Below are 18,508 nucleotides of genomic sequence, written 5' to 3' on the forward strand. Positions count from 1 at the left end.
GAAAAGGCACTGTGTGGTGTTGGAGGTGACTTTGATCAAAGAATACAATGGTCTCACTTTCTTATAAAACTTTAATGAGGGAGAGGCCCTAATTCTTCCTCAGCTTTACCGGCTACTGAAAGGAAAAGCTGGTACTGGGGAGCCCTCCACACCACTGACTGATGAATTTCAGCACATCCTGGCACACTGGGCTGTGGGAGGTCTGTGAGCAAATGGAAGATGATGAGAGGAACTTGTTAATGCTGGAAATACAGAGAAAATCGGCTCCATCACAGGCTTCAGGGTCTGCACTTGCCTTCCTGCAATCCCACCTCCCTTTCTAGAGAGAGAGAGAGAGAGAGAGAGAGAGAGTGTGTGTGTGTGTGTGTGTGTGTGTGTGTGTGTGAGAGAGAGAGAGAGAGAGAGTGTGTGTATGTGTATGTTTTGTTTGTTTTGAGACGGAGTCTCGCTTTGTTACTGAGGCTGGAGTGCAGTGACATGATCTCGGCTCACTGCAACCTCTGCCTCCTGGGTTTAAGTGATTCTCCTGCCTCAACCTCCTGAGTAGCTGGGATTACAGGCACATACCACCACACCTGGCTAATTTTTGTTTTTTTAGTAGAAACAGGTTTTAACCATGTTGGCCAGGCTGGTCTTGGACTCCTGACCTCAGGTGATCCGTCCGCCTTGGCCTCCCAAAGTGCTGGGATTATAGGCGTGAGCCACCACACCTGGCCTTGTTTTGTTTTGTTTTGTTTTTAAGTGCTGCCCTGTCTGCCTTCATTCTTCAAGTCCCCCTCTCTAACCTTGATGGCCATAAGGAATTTATTCCAGTTGTCCTTGTTAGCAGCTTTCCCTGGCCGCTTAAATTCAATTTTGTTCCTCAGAATGGGGTATCCTGTGAAGGAAGAAAAAATGATGAACTGGGGTTTGAGAGAGACTGAGGAAGGAAAAATGAGGAACAGCTTGGGGGTACAAAGCAGCATGGTCCTGTCTTTTGTACCCTTTACTCCTTTACTGAATCCTAGTAAAAATTTTTTTTTTTTTTTTTTGAGACGGAGTTTCACTCTTGTTACCCAGGCTGGAGTGCAATGGTGCGATCTCGGCTCACCGCAACCTCCGCCTCCTGGGTTCAGGCAATTCTCCTGCCTCAGTCTCTGGAGTAGCTCGGATTACAGGCATGTACCACCATGCCCAGCTACTTTTTTTTTTTGTAATTTTAGTAGAGACGGGGTTTCACCATGTTGACCAGGATGGTCTCAATCTCTTGACCTCATGATCCACCTGCCTCGGCCTCCCAAAGTGCTGGGATTACAGCCACCGCGCCTGGCCTCCTAGTAAAATTTAAAATTAAGTTTATTGATCCTGTTGCTTCCCCACCCCAACCCGGCCACAGGATCTGGGGTGCTGTAGAGTTCTATACCTGTAATGAGGCAGGGCAGGGCTCGAACCCCAGTGCTTGCTGCCACCAGGGAGGCCTCATAGGCACCACGCTCATCCCGAGGCAGAACCTGTTCCAGCCGCTGGTCCATGGAGACTGTAAGCACCCAGTCTCGAACCTCTTCTCTCTCAGCCTCCTGGAAAGGACAAGAGGGAGTGGCAGCTTCACACAGGGCAGGGGAGGGCAAACGGGTGGAAGAGTAGGGAGGGGGTTTGCTAAGCCCTTGTCCTATATACCATATACCAGCTTTCAGCTACAAATGATCCTCCTTGGATTGGCTTGTACTGGGGGATGCAGTCACAGCCTTCTCTTTTCTTTCTTTTTTTTTTTTTTTTTTGAGACGAGTCTCACTCTGTTGTCAGGCTGGAGTGCAGTGGTACAATCATGGCTCACTGCAACTTCTGCCTCTCAGGTTCAAGCGATTCTCCTGCCTCAGCCTCCTGAGTAGTTGCAACTACAAGCATTTGCCACCACATCCGGCTAATTTTTTGTGTTTTTTTTTTTTTTTTTGAGATGGAGTTTCCCTTGTTACCCAGGCTGGAGTGCAATGGTGCGATCTCGGCTCACCGCAACCTCTGCCTCCTGGGTTCAGGCAATTCTCCTGCCTCAGCCTCCCGAGTAGCGGGGATTACAGGCACGCGCCACCATGCCCAGCTAATTTTTTGTATTTTTAGTAGAGATGGGGTTTCACCATGTTGACCAGGATGGTCTCGATCTCTCGACCTCGTGATTCACCCGCCTCGGCCTCCCAAAGTGCTGGGATTACAGGCTTGAGCCACCAAGCCCGGCCTAATTTTTTGTGTTTTTAGTTGAGATGGGGTTTCACCATGTTAGCCAGGATGGTCTTGATCTCCTGACCTTGTGATCTGTCCACCTCGGCCTCCCAAAGTGTTGGGATTACAGGTGTGAGCCACCGCACCAGTCCAGTCACAGCCTTTTCTTTCTATTCCACTCTGCTTCTACTTTCACGAAAGAATAGTGAGGGCTGAGGTCCTTCCAAAGATGGCAGCACAAAGATGTTCTCCCTCCTCAAGGCACTCACACTGGTGAGGTCTTCCCATTTTCCAGCCCTGTGCCCTTACCGGTACATGCTGCTTGGCTGGGAGTGGCACCTCAAAAGGAATGTCTGTATCTTGAAAATCAGAGTGGTCAAGGCCATCCAGAGTCCCTTCCTCGATTGCCTGCAGTAGAGTGGGCAACCATGAGCTAGGCACATCCTGTGACTGGCAAAAGACCCCACCCTCAGGGCACAGCTTTCCTACTCACGTCGGTCAGGTCCAAAAAGCGATTGAGGAAGATGAATGCCATGTTCTCCCAGCCAACTGCCTGCAGCAGAGAAAAGTTGCAAATGGGAGTGAGCAAGCTGGGCCTGGATGTTACTTCTCTGGGATGCAGGAGAAAAATCCAAGAAGACATAGGAGGATTATATCCTCCACAACTTCAGCCCTACACTCAGCTTTCTGCTACCTGAGCAGAAGGGATATTCTCTATTTTCTAACCTTTGACTTCCTCCCATCTGCCCCACCCTTCCTTGTCCCAGCTCACCTTGGCAGCAATGCCTGCTTCATAGAAGGCTTTGTCTACAGGTAGCAGCTGGGTGTGACGCAAGAGGGAAACAGAAAGCCTGGCAGCCACGGTTTCCTGGGATTAAAGTCAAAGCATTATGAATACGGCACTAAAGTGACTGAGCTACAGACCAATGATCCTGTAAAGCAGCCACAGAATTAAAAACAACAAGCAATATTATACTGTTCTCTCCAAGCTGTTCTGGGTCTTAGTTTGTTTTTTGTTTTTGTTTTTGTTTTTTTGTTTTTTTGTTTTTTTCTGAATAAGAGACCTGGGCCTAGTTTCAATTTTTTTTTTTTTTTTTTAAATTTTTAAATAGTCTTACTCTGTTGCCCAGGCTGGAGTGCAATGGTGCCATTTCAGCTCACTGCAACTTCTGCCTCCCAGATTCACACAATTTTCGTGCCTCAGCCTCCCAAGTAGCTAGGACTACAGGCGTGCACTATCACGCCCAGCTAATTTATATATTTTTAGTACGGGATTTTGCCATGTTGGCCAGGCTGGTCCATTGACCTCAAGTGGCCCACCTATCTCAGGCTCCCCTCCCAAAGTGCTGGGATTACAGGTGTGAGCCATTGTGCCTGGCCACCTAGATTCTTTCTAAGGTTCTTTCCACTTCTAGAATTCTATTATCCAAGTACATGAAATAAATATATAGTAAACAGTCACAAATAAGCCCAAAATATGTGTACATTACAAAAGGTAAATAAAGAAATCATGGATTTGGATGTTTAAACATAATGAAGTTGGAGCTGTGTGGGTACAGAGCCCTAAGAAGGTGAGAAGGAGAAAACCTCAGCAAAAGCTAAAGATTTGTTTAGACAGAAGAGAAGCTGAAAGAGAGGGGGCAGATTCAAGCGCCCAATTTGAAGAATCCAGAATGTGAGACAATTCAGTTTCATACATTTGCAGATGAGCCCTTCTGACTGAGTGCTCCTCTGCCCCCTCTACATCTCACCAGCTGTTTGACACTCTGGGCTGCAGAGCGTGTGGCATAGTAATGAGCGATCAGCAGCATCGTCTTGAACTCCTCATGGGCTGGAGAGTTTGCCTCACTGGACTTCACCAGGTTTTCACACTAGAAGAGGGAGACAGCACAGCCTGGCTTAGGGGTCAGAGGAGTGCTAGGGCCATAGAGTGGTCTCTGATGGCCACCTGGCAGAGGAAGTTAAAATACATCTGAGAATAAAGGTTTACATGCATGAAAGAAGAGATGAAGACAAGGACAGGCAGAGCAGCCCTTTTACTCTTGTCAACCCAACTTCCTCACCAGGTTGAAAAGGACATCTCGAAGATCAGCCCAGCTATGGTAGGCCTCAGCGCAGTTGGTCCCAGGAGAGCTCACCATGTCAGTGAAGATCCTTTTGTAGATATTGAAGTTCTAGAGGTAGAGGGGAGAAGGGCATCTGAGAAGGGCACAGCTAGAAGAGAAAGTCAGTGGAAGTGGGGCAAAAGGGACAGGCTTTGTGTGTAGAAATGTGTACGTGTGTGTTCAAGAGCTGGGAGACACTGGTAGATTATTAACTGCTGATTATTTTTGATGAAGAGAAAAGAGGAAGAAAATAACTATTTCTTAGCTGCTGCTGTGTGAGTGGGCAACTGTACAAATGTTAAGTACAGAGTTAAAACATTAATGGGCTGTGACTCTCAGATCAGGGAGCAGTGTTCATTCTCTGGAGGAAGTCAATAAAGGCCCTAGAGGTGTGTGTAGGATTCATCTCTGAAAGACAGGTGGCTGTTTATTTGCTAATAGCATGGGGAACTCCATGGGTGTTTCTTTAAACAGAAGGTGGAAGTTTCTGCTAACTTCTCCCAATGCTCTTAGCAAATACACAGCCTCCAGAGAGGCTGGACATTTCTGAAGATGCATGGGGGGCTCTGGGCATGACGTTCTCTAAGGATAGAATCCTCTGAGAAGATAGTTCCTGAGAGGAGAGGAGAAACGGTTTCCTTGTGGAAACATTCAACCCAAGAAGAAGGCAGGTACCTGTGGGTTAGCAGGGGCTCCGTGCTGTACATACAGGGCCAATGCCTGGGCAGAGCTACCCTCTCGGATCAAGTGAGTTGCATATAAAGCCACATACTTGTGCAGAATCTTGTAGTTCTGTACAGGGGTGGAGGAAAAGCATGGGTGAGGTTGGGATCAGCAAGACCAAGCAGTGAGGGTAGAGTGGTGACTCGAGGCCATGGATTTGTTGAGGAGACAAAGGGTGTATGCAAACCTCTGACCCGTTTCAGACTGAGCTGCTCTGATTATCTAAAGCCCATTAGATTATCTTTGGGCTTTGGGTTTTTGTGGAGGTAAGAGATGCAGCTTTGAGGCAGGTGGGGAATCAAGGGAAAATGTAAAGAATGGCTGGGAATGGGAAGAGAGCAGTACCTGCTTGGTAGCTGTTTCAATGCACTTGTCCCACTGGCCCTGCTCCACATACAGGTCCAACGCAGCTACGACATCCACACCCACAAGCTGGGTCAATGGAAGACAGAGTTACAAGGGAAAAGAGATGACATGAGGGAAAGAAGAGGGAGAGACTTGTGGGTCTCTCCGTGCATTCTGCCTCCTGCTAACTCTGCAAGTCTCACCGAGTCCACTTTGCCCTGGTTCTTGAGGAACTCTTTATAACACTGGTCCACATAGTCTTCATACCTGTGAAGATGTACAGAGAGCTCCATCTTCATGTTCCAGAATACCAAACCCTCCCCATGAGACTTTCTCCCAGTCTTTACAAAAGGAAGTAAAAGAGAATTTCCCAGTAAGAAGGGGTTGCGAGCTTACCTAGGATCTAACTCCTTAGCTACACGCTTAGCCTTGTTCCACTCCTCACCCTCGATGAAAGCATCGATTGCTTCCTTGACCAGGTCCAGATTCAGATAGAGCTCTGCAGCCTGCATAATGAGAAGTCAGCATGGAGACTCTCCTCACTCTCAGTCTTCCCTCTGTGAGCTCCCTCATCTGTTTTCCCAGGACTACAAGCCATGCCCACCAGGAGGCCCACCTCATACACTTTCCTGGGTGTAGATGTCACCTTTGTACCCATCTCTGTGGAATCTATTTCTGTTCCATCCCACATCCCACTTACTGCATTGTGCTTTCCAATTCCAATCAGCTGGGGTCCTACAGCCAGAACGACTTCTATATTACGCTGGGGAGGCAGAAACTTGATGGAGAGTTCGGCTGCCTGTGTGGTTGAACAGAAGATGGAAATGGGTAGGAGAGACAAACACCACTGTGTCCTCAGCCTGATCCACTTCATACATTTTTCTCCTCCAGATGCCAACTTTCTCTCTTTCTCCTACAACCTTGCACCTTCCTGGGCAAAGCCTGGCTCATGGTCCATTAGATCCTTTAATTAGGCATCAGTCGACCCATCTTTCCTCTCAGTTCATTGTTAGCTCTTTCAGACACTTCCTGTCCTGCTTGAGGTCACTGCATTTGATTCTTCCACCTTTGACAAAATCATTTCTCAAGGTCTTTGTCCTAAGTAGAATTTTTGTAGCAGCGTATAGAGGAAGGACTCCTAAAATGAGGAGCCCAGGGCATTCTGTAACTATTTGTGCTGGGCTTTTTCAGTTTCTTCATTCATACTGGATTTTGAAGACTTGGTATAAAAAAAAGAATGGAGGCCGGGCACGGTGGCTCACGCCTATAATCCCAGCACTTTGGGAGGCTGAGGCAGGTGGATCACCTGAGGTTAGGAGTTCAAGAACAACCTGGCCAACATGGCGAAACCCCATCTCTACTAGCAAAAAATTAGCCGGGTATGGCAGCATGCGCCTGTAGTACCAGCTACTTGGAAGGTGAGGGAGGAGAATCACCTGAACCTGGGAGGCGGAGGTTGCTTTGAGCTGAGATCGTGCCACTGCACTCCAGCCTGGGCAACAGAGTGAGACTCTGTCTCAAAAAATAAAAAATAAAAATAAATAATGCATGTGAGCACATGTTGAAATGGTAGTTGTTTTTTTTGTTTTTGTTTTTGTTTTTTTTGAGACAGAGTCTTGCTATGTCTCCTGGGCTGGAGTTCAGTGTTGCAATCTCAGCTCACTGCAATCTCTGCCTCCCAGGTTCAAGTGATTCTCTTGCCTCAGCCTTCTGAGCAGCTGGAATTACAGGAATCCACCACCATGCCCAGCTAATTTTTGTATTTTTAGTAGAGACAGGCTTTCAGCATGTTGGCCAGGCTGGTCTTAAACTCCTGACCTCAAGTGATCTGCCCACCTTGGCCTCTCAAAGTTCTGGGATTACAGGCATGAACCACCGTGCCCAGAAAAAATGGTGGTATTTTAGATATACTGTGTTAAATAAAATATATTACAATTATTTTCACCTATTTCTTTTTATTCTTTTTAAATGTGGCTACTAGAAAACTTAAATTACATGTATGGATCACATTTGTGGCTTGCAATATATTTCTAGTGCCAGTGCTGGTATAGATGGTCTTGATACCTTCCAATACTTAAAACTCAGGCCGGGTGCGGTGGCTCAAGCCTGTAATCCCAGCACTTTGGGAGGCCGAGGCGGGTGGATCACAAGGTCAAGAGATCGAGACCATCCTGGTCAACATGGTGAAATCCCGTCTCTACTAAAAAAAAATGCAAAAATTAGCTGGGCCTGGTGGCGCGTGCCTGTAATCCCAGCTACTCAGGAGGCTGAGGCAGGAGAATTGCCTGAACCCAGGAGGCGGAGGTTGTGGTGAGCCGAGATCGCGCCATTGCACTCCAGCCTGGGTAACAAGAGCGAAACTCCATCTCAAAAAAAAAAAAAAAAAAAAAAGAGAAAGAGAAAAAGAAAAACTCAGAAATTCTATAAACCTAAGTGTTCTATGCGATCACTCTGTTTCCACTATGATGCTGACATCCTCACCAGATTTCAATTTCCACACAATCCAATTTAGCTACAGTTTATGCTAATACCCTCTCATCTTTCCCTCACCTGTTCTTGCCTCCTTTTCTTACTGCCAAGCCCTTCAAAGCTTAATCCACCCTGCTCGCATCAGGAAGCCATCTTCTGACTAGTCTGTAGAAGGCACAGTCATGCAATGCTCCTGAGTTATATACATCAGATGCTTATTCAATACTGCTGATTAAAATCTGCTAGAACGTCAAAACTGATCATCAGCCAGTCTTTCTACTTTTTTCCCTCTAACTTCTAGGGGTTATTGAATTATAAGACCTCAAAGACCTAAGGGAAATTTTGCAGGGGCATCACCATACGAACACTTCATTCAGAGAGCCAATCTCATCTCCTTCATGACCCCCACCATCAGATTTCACTGTATCTAAGTGCATCGTTTATATGTGCATCCCAATTTCAAAGATATTAAAATATAATTATATAAACGTGATTGTTAACTTTATGTATCAATTTGACTAGGCTACAGGGTATCCAGGTATTTGGTCAAACATTATTCTGGGTGTTTCTATAAGTGTTTTAGGATGAGGTTAACATTTAAATTGGTAGACTGAGTAAAGCAAATTGCCCTCTCTACCGTCAATAGACCTCATCCAATCATTTCAAGGCCTGAACAGAACATAAAGGCTGGCTCCTTCCCACGTTAGAGAGAATTCTTCTTGTTTGACTGCCTTTAAACTGGGACACTGGCTTTTTCCTGCCTTTAGATTTGAACGGAAACATCAGCTCTTCCTGGGTCTCAGCTTGTTGGCCTTCAGACAGGAACTACACCATCAGTTCTCCTGGGTTTTTCAGTTTGCCAATTCACCTGCAGATCTTGGGCCTTACCCATCTCCAGAACTCCAAGAGCCAATTCCTTCTAATAAATCTCTTTATATACATGTGCACACATAAATGTACACACATATACTTACAGTCATGGATTGTCTAATGATGGGTATGTTCTGAGAAATGTGTCCTTAGGGTATTTCATCATTGTACAAACATAGCATGTACTTACACAAATATAGATGGTACAGGCTACTATATACCTAGGTAGAGGCTGTGTAGAGCTTATTGTACCTAGGCTACAAACCTGTACAGCACTTTTTTTTTTTTTTTTTTTTTTTGAGGAGGAGTTTCGCTCTTGTTACCCAGGCTGGAGTGCAATGGCACGATCTCGGCTCACCGCAACCTCCACCTCCTGGGTTCAGGCAATTCTCCTGCCTCAGCCTCCTGAGTAGCTGGGATTACAGGCACGTGCCACCATGCCCAGCTAATTTTTTGTATTTTTAGTAGAGACAGGGTTTCACCATGTTGACCGGGATGGTCTCGATCTCTTGACCTCGTGATCCACCCGCCTCGGCCTCCCAAAGTGCTGGGATTACAGGCTTGAGCCACCGCGCCCGGCAGCACATTTTTTACTCTCTACTGTAGGCAACCACAACACAATGGTAAGTATTTGTGTACTGAAACCTAAGACTGGGCAAGGTAGCTCACACCTGTAATTCTAGCACTTTGGGAGGCCGAGGCAGGCGGATCGTCTGAGGTCAGAAGTTTGAGACCAGCCTGGCCAATGTAGTGAAACCCTGTCTCCACTAAAAATATAAAAAATTAGCCGGGCGCAGTGGCAGGCACCTGTAATCCCAGCTACTCGGGAACCTGGAGACAGAAGTTGCAGTGAGCCAAGATTGCACCATTGCACTCCAGCCTGGGAAACACAGGAGACTCTGTCTCAAAAGAAAAAAAAAAAAAAAACCTATCACAACATACAAAAACTACAATAAAAATACAGTATTATAATCTTATGGGACCATCATAACATATGTGGTCCATTGTTTTTTTTTTTTTTTGAGACACAGTCTCACACTGTCACCCAGGCTGGAGTGTACTGTTGTGATCTCGGCTCACAGCAACTTTTGCCTCCTGGGTTCAAAGTGAACCTCTCACCTCAGGCTTCTGAGTAGCTAGGATTACAGGTGTGTACCACCATGCCTAGTTAATTTTTTTGTATTTTTAGTAGAGACAGGGTTTTGCCATGTTGATCAGGCTGGTCTCGAACTCCTGACCTCAAGTGATCCACCATCCTTAACTTCCCAAAGTGCTAAGATTACAGGTGTGAGCCATCACACCCAGCCATGTGGTCTACTGTTGACCTAAATGTTGTTATGTGGTATATGACTATATACATCCTGTTGGGTTCTCCAATACAGTATGTCTTATTATTTGTGACACATACTGGCCTAGTTTAATTTGCTGGAGGCTTCTTTTCAGCAAATGTTGGGTGGTGGAGGCGGAGCCCATGCTTTTTCATGTTCCCTGTCTGACCAGTTCCTGTGCCTGGAATTGCCCTTCCAGGTCCTGTCCAAGTCCTCCCTCCTTCTTCACAGAGCCTTCCTGACCCCTCGAGCCCACAGAGATCTCACTGTTCTCTGAACTCTACTTCAAGTCATACACTTTGGTCTTTAATACGATATTAACTGAGCCATGTTAGTCCAGCTCCCCTAACTTTGAGCTGTCAGGGCTCTGTCTTATGTCTGCCTAACAGCCTTCAGAGGTTCTGGCTCTGCCATCCAGCAGGAGCTCTACAGATTCCTGCTACCTGACTGAAAAGGAAAAGACACAGAGGAGACAGCTGCAGATGTGAGAAGGGAAGCTGAGTGTGAATGGAGGCCTAGGAAGGAGGAGGGCCAGAAAGAGCCTGCTGCCCTCACCTTCATCCAGCACTTCTCCATCAGGCCGCTGTTTCCAGAGTCTCGCACTCGGAGGTAGCAGTCCACGGCACGACTGTACTCTCCAGCCTGCTCCCAGTGTCGAGCTTGTTCCACGAGTCCCTCCACACCCCTGTGGAGATTAGAGCACTGGGACTAGGCACGGGGGGTGGGGGGGGGCAGTGTGCTCTACCCTGTGCACGCCTCATGACCCTCCCAGCCCTCCCACTGCTGCTGGACCTCTGGCCTCATACCTGGCCCCCTTCTTAGTAGCTTCCCGCTCATACTCCTCCTGCAGAGCCTCCAGCTGGCCGGGCACATAGTCCTTGCAGATCCGCAGCGCGTCACTCCATAATCCAGCCTCCTGCTCAGATTTCCAGGTATCAAGATGGCAGAGGCAGGCAGGACAGCTTCCCACTGCCACACAGGTGCCCTGGCCCACGGACTCCTGGGTCCTTCGACCTCTCTTCTCCTTCCTCTTTCCTGTCTTTCCCACTCCTCTGTACCAACCTCTCTGATCTTTCTTCATACCAAGGGTCAGTGTGGCTCTCTGTGGGCTCTCAGACTCTCCCCATCCCCTCATGGCCCTGAATCCACTGCCCCACCTTATAATAACTGAGGGCCAGGCCTGGTCTCTGGGCCCGGAGCAGCAGCCCTTCTGCTTTCTGAAAGTCCTTCTCCTCCAAGGCCCTCCGGGCCTGTCCCACAAGCACCTCGGCGACACTGTCAGGGTCATGGGCCTCGGCCACACGCTGAGCTGCCTCCCAGTCCTGATTATGAACAAACCTGCCCCCGAATGGGGACAGAGGAGAGAATGAGTATAGGACTGAGGCTCCAATTCTGGGAGACAAACAGCCATGTCACTGAGGGGTATAACACTGCTTTGTTCTAGGTTTGAATGAAGGTCAAGATAGTCATGAAAGATCCTGGGACTGTGACTGGGGAAACAGGATTAAGGAATGTATGGGGTAACTCACATCAGGACTGCTTCCTTGGGTTTACCAGCTCTGATGAATTCAGCTTCAGCCTCTTCGAATTTACCCTACAGGGAGAAAGGCAGCCGTGCGTGATGGGAAGGAGACTGGCATCACAGGCAGCCAGGAGACCGGGGTCTGCACACCAGGCAGCAGTGCACTAAGGGATGGAACAAGAGGGCTCTGCGGTCAGGGTCCACATCACACCCATACCTCATCCTCCAGGTACATGGCGTATTTGAGATGGATCTCGGGGGTTTTGTGCTTGAGGGCCAGCCGAGAGAGTTCAAAAGCAAATTCAAAGGAGCTGAAACAGAAGGTGCAGATAAAGTTTTCTTACTTCACACCTCCCTTCATAAAAGGAACAAGACAAGACAAAACAGAGAAAGGACAGGGTTGAGGGGAGGAAAAAGTGACAGGTTTAAGGATAACAAACATGAAGTGACAGAAAAACACAGAGATTAAAAAGGAAGACAGGCAGGCAGCCCTGTGAAGAACACGTCACTGTCGGTGTGGATCAAGAGACGTCTGGAAAAACCTACACCTTCCCTGAGGCCAGCTGCTCCTGAGGAAGGAGAACGCGCCTGCGAAGGGGAAGGGAGGAGTGAGCCTCCAAGTCCTCTGCCGACAGGGCCAGGAGGGCTCCTGGTGCTCACCACCTCCTCCTGAGCCCCAGCTACACTATCAGAAACACAGTCTCTCCAAAAAATGAGCAAGATCACCCTCAGCATCGGACTCCATGATTGGCACTTATAACAGTTGCTTAAGAAAAGTTCACTTTGCTCTTTCTGCCATCTTTCTGCACCGCCTCAATGGTGTGCACGAATGTCCTGACTGATGCTCTCAAGAGCATCAGCAATGCCGGAAAGAGGCGAACACCAGGCTCTTATCAGGCTGTGCTCCAAAGTCATCGTCCGGTTTCTAACTGTGATGATGAAATACACTGGGCGAATTTGAAATCATTGATGATCATAGAGCTAGGAAAATTGTGTGAACCTCACAGGCAGGCTGAACAAGTGTGGAGTGATCAGCCCCAGATTTGACTTGTAACTCAGAGATCTAGAAAAATGGCAGAAAAATCCCATCCTGCCAGTTTGGTTTTATTGTACTGACAACCTCAGCTGGCATCATGGACCATGAAGAAGCAAGACAACAACAAATCAGGGGATTTGTTGGGATTCTTTCTCTAGAGATGTAATATATATTTACAAATAAAATACCTCATGAGCTCTGATGCTTCCAAAAAAAAAGAAAAGTTCACTTTGCATTTGAAGAATCACATTTCCATTACCCAGAAGTAAGTGACTGGCTTAGTGCAGTCTGCAGTGCTAGCTTTACAATCTGGTCCCTCTCCACTCTTCTTAGAACGGCCAAAAATTAAACACTGTTCTGAGCCCCTAGGGCATAGGAGCAGTTAATTTATTCTTGCCACTCTCATGTCCTTCCAAGGATCCTCCTTTACTACATTTCTTCATTCTTGCCTCAGCCTCTGGAAATATTTTTCAGTTATGCATCAATTTTTTCTCTAGAAAGGGGCTCTGGCTGGGATGGGACTCATGGAGAGAACGTTTGGGGTCTCACCAATTGTCTGCAGCATGGTCAACGGAAGCTTCCAGGAGTCCCAGCTTGGTAAGTAGTCTAACTGCAGCTTCTCCTCCCAGGCTCTTTGCCCACAGATAGGCCACGTGTTTGTGGGCATTAGCCCCTCCTTGAGTCCTGGCCACCTGTAAAGCAAACTCGCTCAATAATCCTCCAATACTGAGATGCTCCCTTCTCAGCTCTGGCCTCAGCTTTCATAAGGATCCAGTAACTGCTCTAAGTTAACAGGGAGAGGCTGGGTGTGGTGGCTTATGACTGTAATCCCAGCATTTTGGGAGGCAGAGGCAGGCTGATCACTTGAGGCCAGGAGTTCGAGACCAGCCTGACCAACATAGTGAAAGTCCATCTCTACTAAAAATACAAAAATTAGCTGGGCATGGTGGGGAGTGCCTATAGTTCCAGCTACTTAGGAGGCTGAGGCAGGAGAACTGCTTGAACCTGGGAGATAGAGGCTGCGGTGAGCCAAGATCGTGCCATGGCACTTCAGCCTGGGAGACAGAGTAAGACTTTGTCTCAAAAAATAAAAGTAAAATAAAATAAAAAGTTAACAGGAAGAGGGTTATATCTCAGGGTTTCTTAACTTAGGTGGAAGTACTTAGGGTCCAAGGATAGACTTTACCTGGTCCACAGACCCTTAAAATTATAAGTGACATTTTCTGTATATAGATGTGAATGTGGTTCTGGCAAAAGAGACTCTGATCTTCACTCCATTTTCAAAGATGCTCTGACCGATTGTGAATTAGTCACTTAAAGTGGGAAAGAAGGGCTGGCCATGGTGGCTCATGCCTGTAATTCTAACACTTTCGGAGGCCAAGGCTGGTGGATTGCTTGAGGCCAGGAGTTCAAGACCAGCCTGGGAAACATGGTGAAAAACTGTCTACAAAAAAATTAAAAAGTAGCCAGGTGTGGTGTGCATGCCTGTAGTCCCAGCTACACAGGAGGTTGAAGTGGGAGGATCCATTGCTTAAGCCCAGGAGGTCAAGGCTGCAGTGAGCTGTAATTGCATTACTGCACTCCAGCCTGGGTGACAGTGACACCCTGTCTGAAAAAAAAAAAACCATGGGAAAGAAGGATGCATGTATCCCTCAGTGTGGCCTGAACTCCTTACGCGGTAGGCCTCTTCCCAAAGCCCACTGGCTCGGTACATGTTCACAGTTGCCTTCCATTCCTGGGCCTCGAGGTAGTGGTACTCAGCCTCCTGTAGTCGGCCTTCAGCCTCCAGTTCCTGCAAGAAGATGAGTCAAGATGGAGGGATGGGGAGGTAGAGCCTGGTTGGGGAAGAGATAGGTAGAGCCAGGAGAAGGGCTCACCTTGCCCAGATGTAGGTGTGTGTCACTGAGGAGATCTGGATGGTGCTTCCCAACCAGGCGGATCATGTCATCATACAGCTTGTGCTTTTTGTACATGGTGATGGCAAGATCAGGCTCTTCTACTGTCACATACAGCCTGGGAAAGGGAGATACATCTGGGGCCTCCTAGACCCAGATCCCTGCTGTCTCTGCCTTCTGGGCAGAGGGTACACATCCTAAGACCCCATCCCTCCTCCCAGCAATGAAATCTCATCTCTCTCTACACCTCCTCTGAGGCCACGGCTCACCTTTCAGCCTCACGGTACTTGCCCTGCTTCTCCATTTCCTGGGCCTGAGTGATGTACAGCACTGACACATCTTCTGGTCTCATGCATTTCATCGCCAGCTGTGGAGGCACAGAGCCAGGGTAGCCTCGGGTCCAACTCCCGAGGGAAGCAGGGCTTCAAGGGAACTTGTTTTTCAAGAACTCTGAACTCTCCCAACAATCACAGGAGTTTGGTTATTGCCACTCTACTAGTCAGGTTGGGGAATTCCAAGTCCATAAGGAGCAGAGGAAGAACTATATTCTGCTAAGGTGGGAGGGTCTGCAATGCCTTGTGCTGGGACATACACTCCCATTGCCACTGTAACCACTAGACTCTGAAATTTAGGGCAAGAACAAAGTCATCATTGTGACCAGAGCCATCAGGAGTGGTAGTTCAGATTCTGCAGCTCCCAAGCCCATCTGTTCCTTCAAGAATGATAGGTAGGTCTGAAAACAAGGGCCTCTCTTCATCCCTTCCTTTCTCTGTGGCTAGGGATCAAAGTGACTCAGGCTGTTTTTTGATACTCTTTGTCAGCTTTCAGGGAGCCAAGCAAAGAGGAGAAACAGACCCAGGAATGATGCTACACTGCCCCTAAGGCAGAGTTCTCTTACCATGAACTCCACCCATCTCTACCTTGTGGGCTTGTTCCCAACGGCCAGCCTGGGTGTACATGTCTATAGCATCTTTCGTTCGGTCTCCCTTAGTATAAAGCTCCTCAGCAATCTGTAGTTGATGAGAGGTAGATACAAAAGTCAGAGCAACAGGCTTGAATGAGGAAAGAACAAACCTTGGCTGGGATGGTGGAGAGCCTGCGATATGACCTTGTAATAACAGAGAAGAAAAGATGACTATGGGTGTCTCATACATTCTACCATTTAAAAAGAAAGGCCAGCCCCAAACAGTATGAGGACAATACAGTGGAATTCAAAAGGGCCTCACGTTCCTGCAATGCAAAGCAATTTTATATTGTAACTATGTTAAGAGTTATTCATGAAGAATCACTCATGCTGGCTGGAACAGAGCTAGAGACTCACTTTATATATCTGGGGTGAAGGGAGGTATCTGTGTCACGCTGGAATGAAACTGGGAAAGTAAACTGTTCTTTTCTCATTCAAGGTGGCGATGCTGTTTGGGGCCCAGAAAGCAGGATCAGGCGAACTGGCCTCCACTTCCTGTTTTGGGTTCTCTCACTGTTATCCTCTACTGCCCCACCTCGTGCTGCGGAAAGGACTGTCCCTCACCTCATACTCCTGCAGAGATGCATAGTGTTGGGCCACGAGAGGATAGTATTTGGACGCGGTGTTCCGGTCCTGTAGATCTAATATATAAATTGCCTTCTTCCACTGGCGGGCACCCAGGGCGGCCTCAATTGCCTTAATGGAGCACCTAGCAAAGTTGGGAAAGATATAAATATGTAGGCTGAAAGATGAAGATGAATGGAGGTCATGGGACCCCTTAAGCACACTTCCACCCACATTTTGAGATCTCTTCTTTTTGGCCTCAGTGTCCTTACTGGCTCCACTGCCCCTCACTTCACACCCAAATGTCCTTTACACTCCCATACTCCCATACCTGGCTTCGATGTAGTGATTAATGGCTGCATCAAGCTGCTTCTGCTGCACCAGGTGGTCCCCCCATGCCTCCTCTAGTTTCACCACCTCCACTGGGAAGGCCAATCGAGCCAGCTCTACCGCTGTCAGGGAGAGAAAAGGTGCTCAGCCCAGACTTCCATGGATGGACCTCAGGAAAAAGGACAGGGAGATGAAGCATGGGGTGAGAAGGGGAAGAATGGAGAACTGGAGCCGGGCAACCTGAACACACGCACCAAGAGGTGCCGGGGAGACGGATGGGCAAGGGTCCATAACAATAAAACACGGCTTATAGGGGGCTAGTACCTTTCATGAATGCGTTCCCTTTACGGTAGCACTCCAGGGCCTGCTGTGGATTGTGAATCTTCTCAAAGAGATCACCTGCCTGTTAACACATACCACATTACTATGGTACCCCTATAACACAAAGAATCAAGTATTAGCTCCAAAAACAAGGGAACACCAGCAATCAGGAAGCGCTCTGTGCCCTGAGACGACTCTGGATGAGAGAAGGGTCCTGAGCTCTGGAGATAAGGGCTAGGAAGAGGAAGTGAGCATACCCTTTCGTAGAGTTCCCCCTTGATAAGGGCTGCAGTGATGTGTTCTACCAGCTCTGTGTTGGCTAGCAGTTCCTCTCGGGACAGCACCAGCCGAGCAGCTTTGGCAGGGAGCCCAGCTTTGAGGTAGAGGCTGATGGCTGCTAGCCCATCTCCTTGGCTCTCCTGTAGTTCACCTGCTCGCTCCTCCTGCTGTGTGTCCATCAGCCACTGGTAGTAACTCCGGCGCAGATTCTCCAGGGCTGGGTGCCCCTGGACATGCACAGTGAACTAGAAATCACAACCCTTCCTACCCTTGTGCCTCCCATGCTTCTCCAATCCCTCTGTAACAAGGGAAATCCTCCTGGGTCAGCAGTATCCTAACTCCTCACCACATCAAGTCCAAGCCCCAACCCTGTACTGGTTTCTATGGCCTCCTTGACAAAAGAAGGGTTTTGAAATTGGCAGAACCAAATTCTGAACAACTGTGGAGAAGTCAAAATGGGTACCTTGGCTTCAGCTACAACAATACACTCATCCCAACGGTGTAGCTCCTGGTACATGCCCATGGCCTCCTCCACAGCATTCTAGGGGAAACAGGCAGAGCAGAGAGGGATGCCAGAAAGATATGAGGATCAGAAGGCAGCAAGTTCTCCTCAGCCTGGCTAAGATGCCAGCACGTGAGGACCAAAAGCCTTACCTGTTAACTTCTAGACCAGCAAAAATATTGGGAAACTAAAAGAAGCTTAAGCTTCAGGGCTCCTTATTTGCACAGGCCCTTTCCAAGGCAACTGTCTTTATTTTGCGATGGAGTCTCACTCTATCGCCCAGGCTGGAGTGCAGTGGTGCAATCTCGGCTCACTGCAACCTCTGCTTCCTAGGCTCAAGTGATTCTCCCACCTCAGCCTCCCGAGTAGCTGGGATTATAGGCGTGTGCCACCATGCCTGGCTAATTTTTTTTGTATTTTTAGTAGAGACGGGGTTTCACCACGTTGGTCAGGCTGTCTTGAACTCCTGACCTCATGTGATCTGCCTGCCTCAGCCTCCTAAAGGGCTGGGATTACCTGCGTGAGCCACCACGTCCAGCCTAAGGCAACTGTTCTTAAAGGGAGCTCCTCAAATTGTGTAAGTTTCCAGCCACAAACAAAACCTGGATCTACCCCTATGCACAAGAATTGCAAAGACAGGCTCTGGACTAGAGGGGAGGTAGCAGACTGCTTATGAAAGAAAGAAGTAATCAAAGGCCAAAGAAGGAAGTTTGTCTAGAAAAGTAAGGACTAACACAAGAGGAGCAAATAAAGGAAGGGGTGAAATTAACCATGTAAACCTCTCTGAAAGTTTCCCCCAAACCTTTGGAAGCCTAGCTCACCAGCACACTTTCCTCCCTTGAGTCTGTGCCCCCTTTTCCCTCTTTGTCCCTCATATCCCCCCTGCATCCTGTCCCTCTGTTCCTATTACCTGTTCCAAAAAGATCATTTCGGCCAGTTTGTAGTTCTTTTCCAGCATGGCTAGACGTGCTCGGACCTGATAAAAGTCTGTCCCTTCTCCGCCCTGTGAAGAAAAAGGAGGTTCTGGTTTTTCTGTAGGTGCTGTGGTTCTGTCTGTCAGGG

At 48.0% G+C, this 18,508-nt stretch overlaps 1 protein-coding gene across 3 annotated transcripts in view; it reads right to left on the reverse strand.

Moving 5' to 3' along the window:
* The window catches only part of IFT172 (intraflagellar transport 172), a 50,943-nt gene that overhangs the window by 6,928 nt on the left and 25,507 nt on the right, over positions 1-18,508 (reverse strand). The window contains exons 20-48 of one of the 3 annotated variants that reach the window (XM_039474623.2): positions 18,357-18,449; positions 17,408-17,485; positions 16,923-17,171; positions 16,669-16,747; positions 16,346-16,466; positions 16,015-16,159; positions 15,407-15,496; positions 14,756-14,853; positions 14,469-14,604; positions 14,267-14,383; positions 13,141-13,283; positions 11,773-11,866; positions 11,563-11,627; positions 11,191-11,371; positions 10,840-10,949; positions 10,589-10,718; positions 6,067-6,165; positions 5,763-5,872; positions 5,570-5,633; positions 5,367-5,453; positions 4,974-5,090; positions 4,257-4,367; positions 3,945-4,064; positions 2,966-3,061; positions 2,687-2,746; positions 2,503-2,601; positions 1,403-1,556; positions 786-877; positions 54-202 (exon numbers count right to left, since the gene is read on the reverse strand). In XM_039474623.2, coding sequence (XP_039330557.1) covers positions 113-202; positions 786-877; positions 1,403-1,556; positions 2,503-2,601; positions 2,687-2,746; positions 2,966-3,061; positions 3,945-4,064; positions 4,257-4,367; positions 4,974-5,090; positions 5,367-5,453; positions 5,570-5,633; positions 5,763-5,872; positions 6,067-6,165; positions 10,589-10,718; positions 10,840-10,949; positions 11,191-11,371; positions 11,563-11,627; positions 11,773-11,866; positions 13,141-13,283; positions 14,267-14,383; positions 14,469-14,604; positions 14,756-14,853; positions 15,407-15,496; positions 16,015-16,159; positions 16,346-16,466; positions 16,669-16,747; positions 16,923-17,171; positions 17,408-17,485; positions 18,357-18,449 — 3,228 coding nt within the window. In that variant the 3' untranslated portion in view covers positions 54-112. Of the gene's footprint in view, positions 1-53; positions 203-785; positions 1,314-1,402; positions 1,557-2,502; positions 2,602-2,686; positions 2,747-2,965; positions 3,062-3,944; positions 4,065-4,256; positions 4,368-4,973; positions 5,091-5,366; positions 5,454-5,569; positions 5,634-5,762; positions 5,873-6,066; positions 6,166-10,588; positions 10,719-10,839; positions 10,950-11,190; positions 11,372-11,562; positions 11,628-11,772; positions 11,867-13,140; positions 13,284-14,266; positions 14,384-14,468; positions 14,605-14,755; positions 14,854-15,406; positions 15,497-16,014; positions 16,160-16,345; positions 16,467-16,668; positions 16,748-16,922; positions 17,172-17,407; positions 17,486-18,356; positions 18,450-18,508 lie in introns of those variants that run through there. The other 2 variants (XM_074395597.1, XM_039474628.2) reach the window with 2 other exon arrangements.

Source organism: Saimiri boliviensis, chromosome 1, assembly GCF_048565385.1.
Source record: "Saimiri boliviensis isolate mSaiBol1 chromosome 1, mSaiBol1.pri, whole genome shotgun sequence".
Lineage (NCBI taxonomy): Eukaryota > Metazoa > Chordata > Mammalia > Primates > Cebidae > Saimiri > Saimiri boliviensis.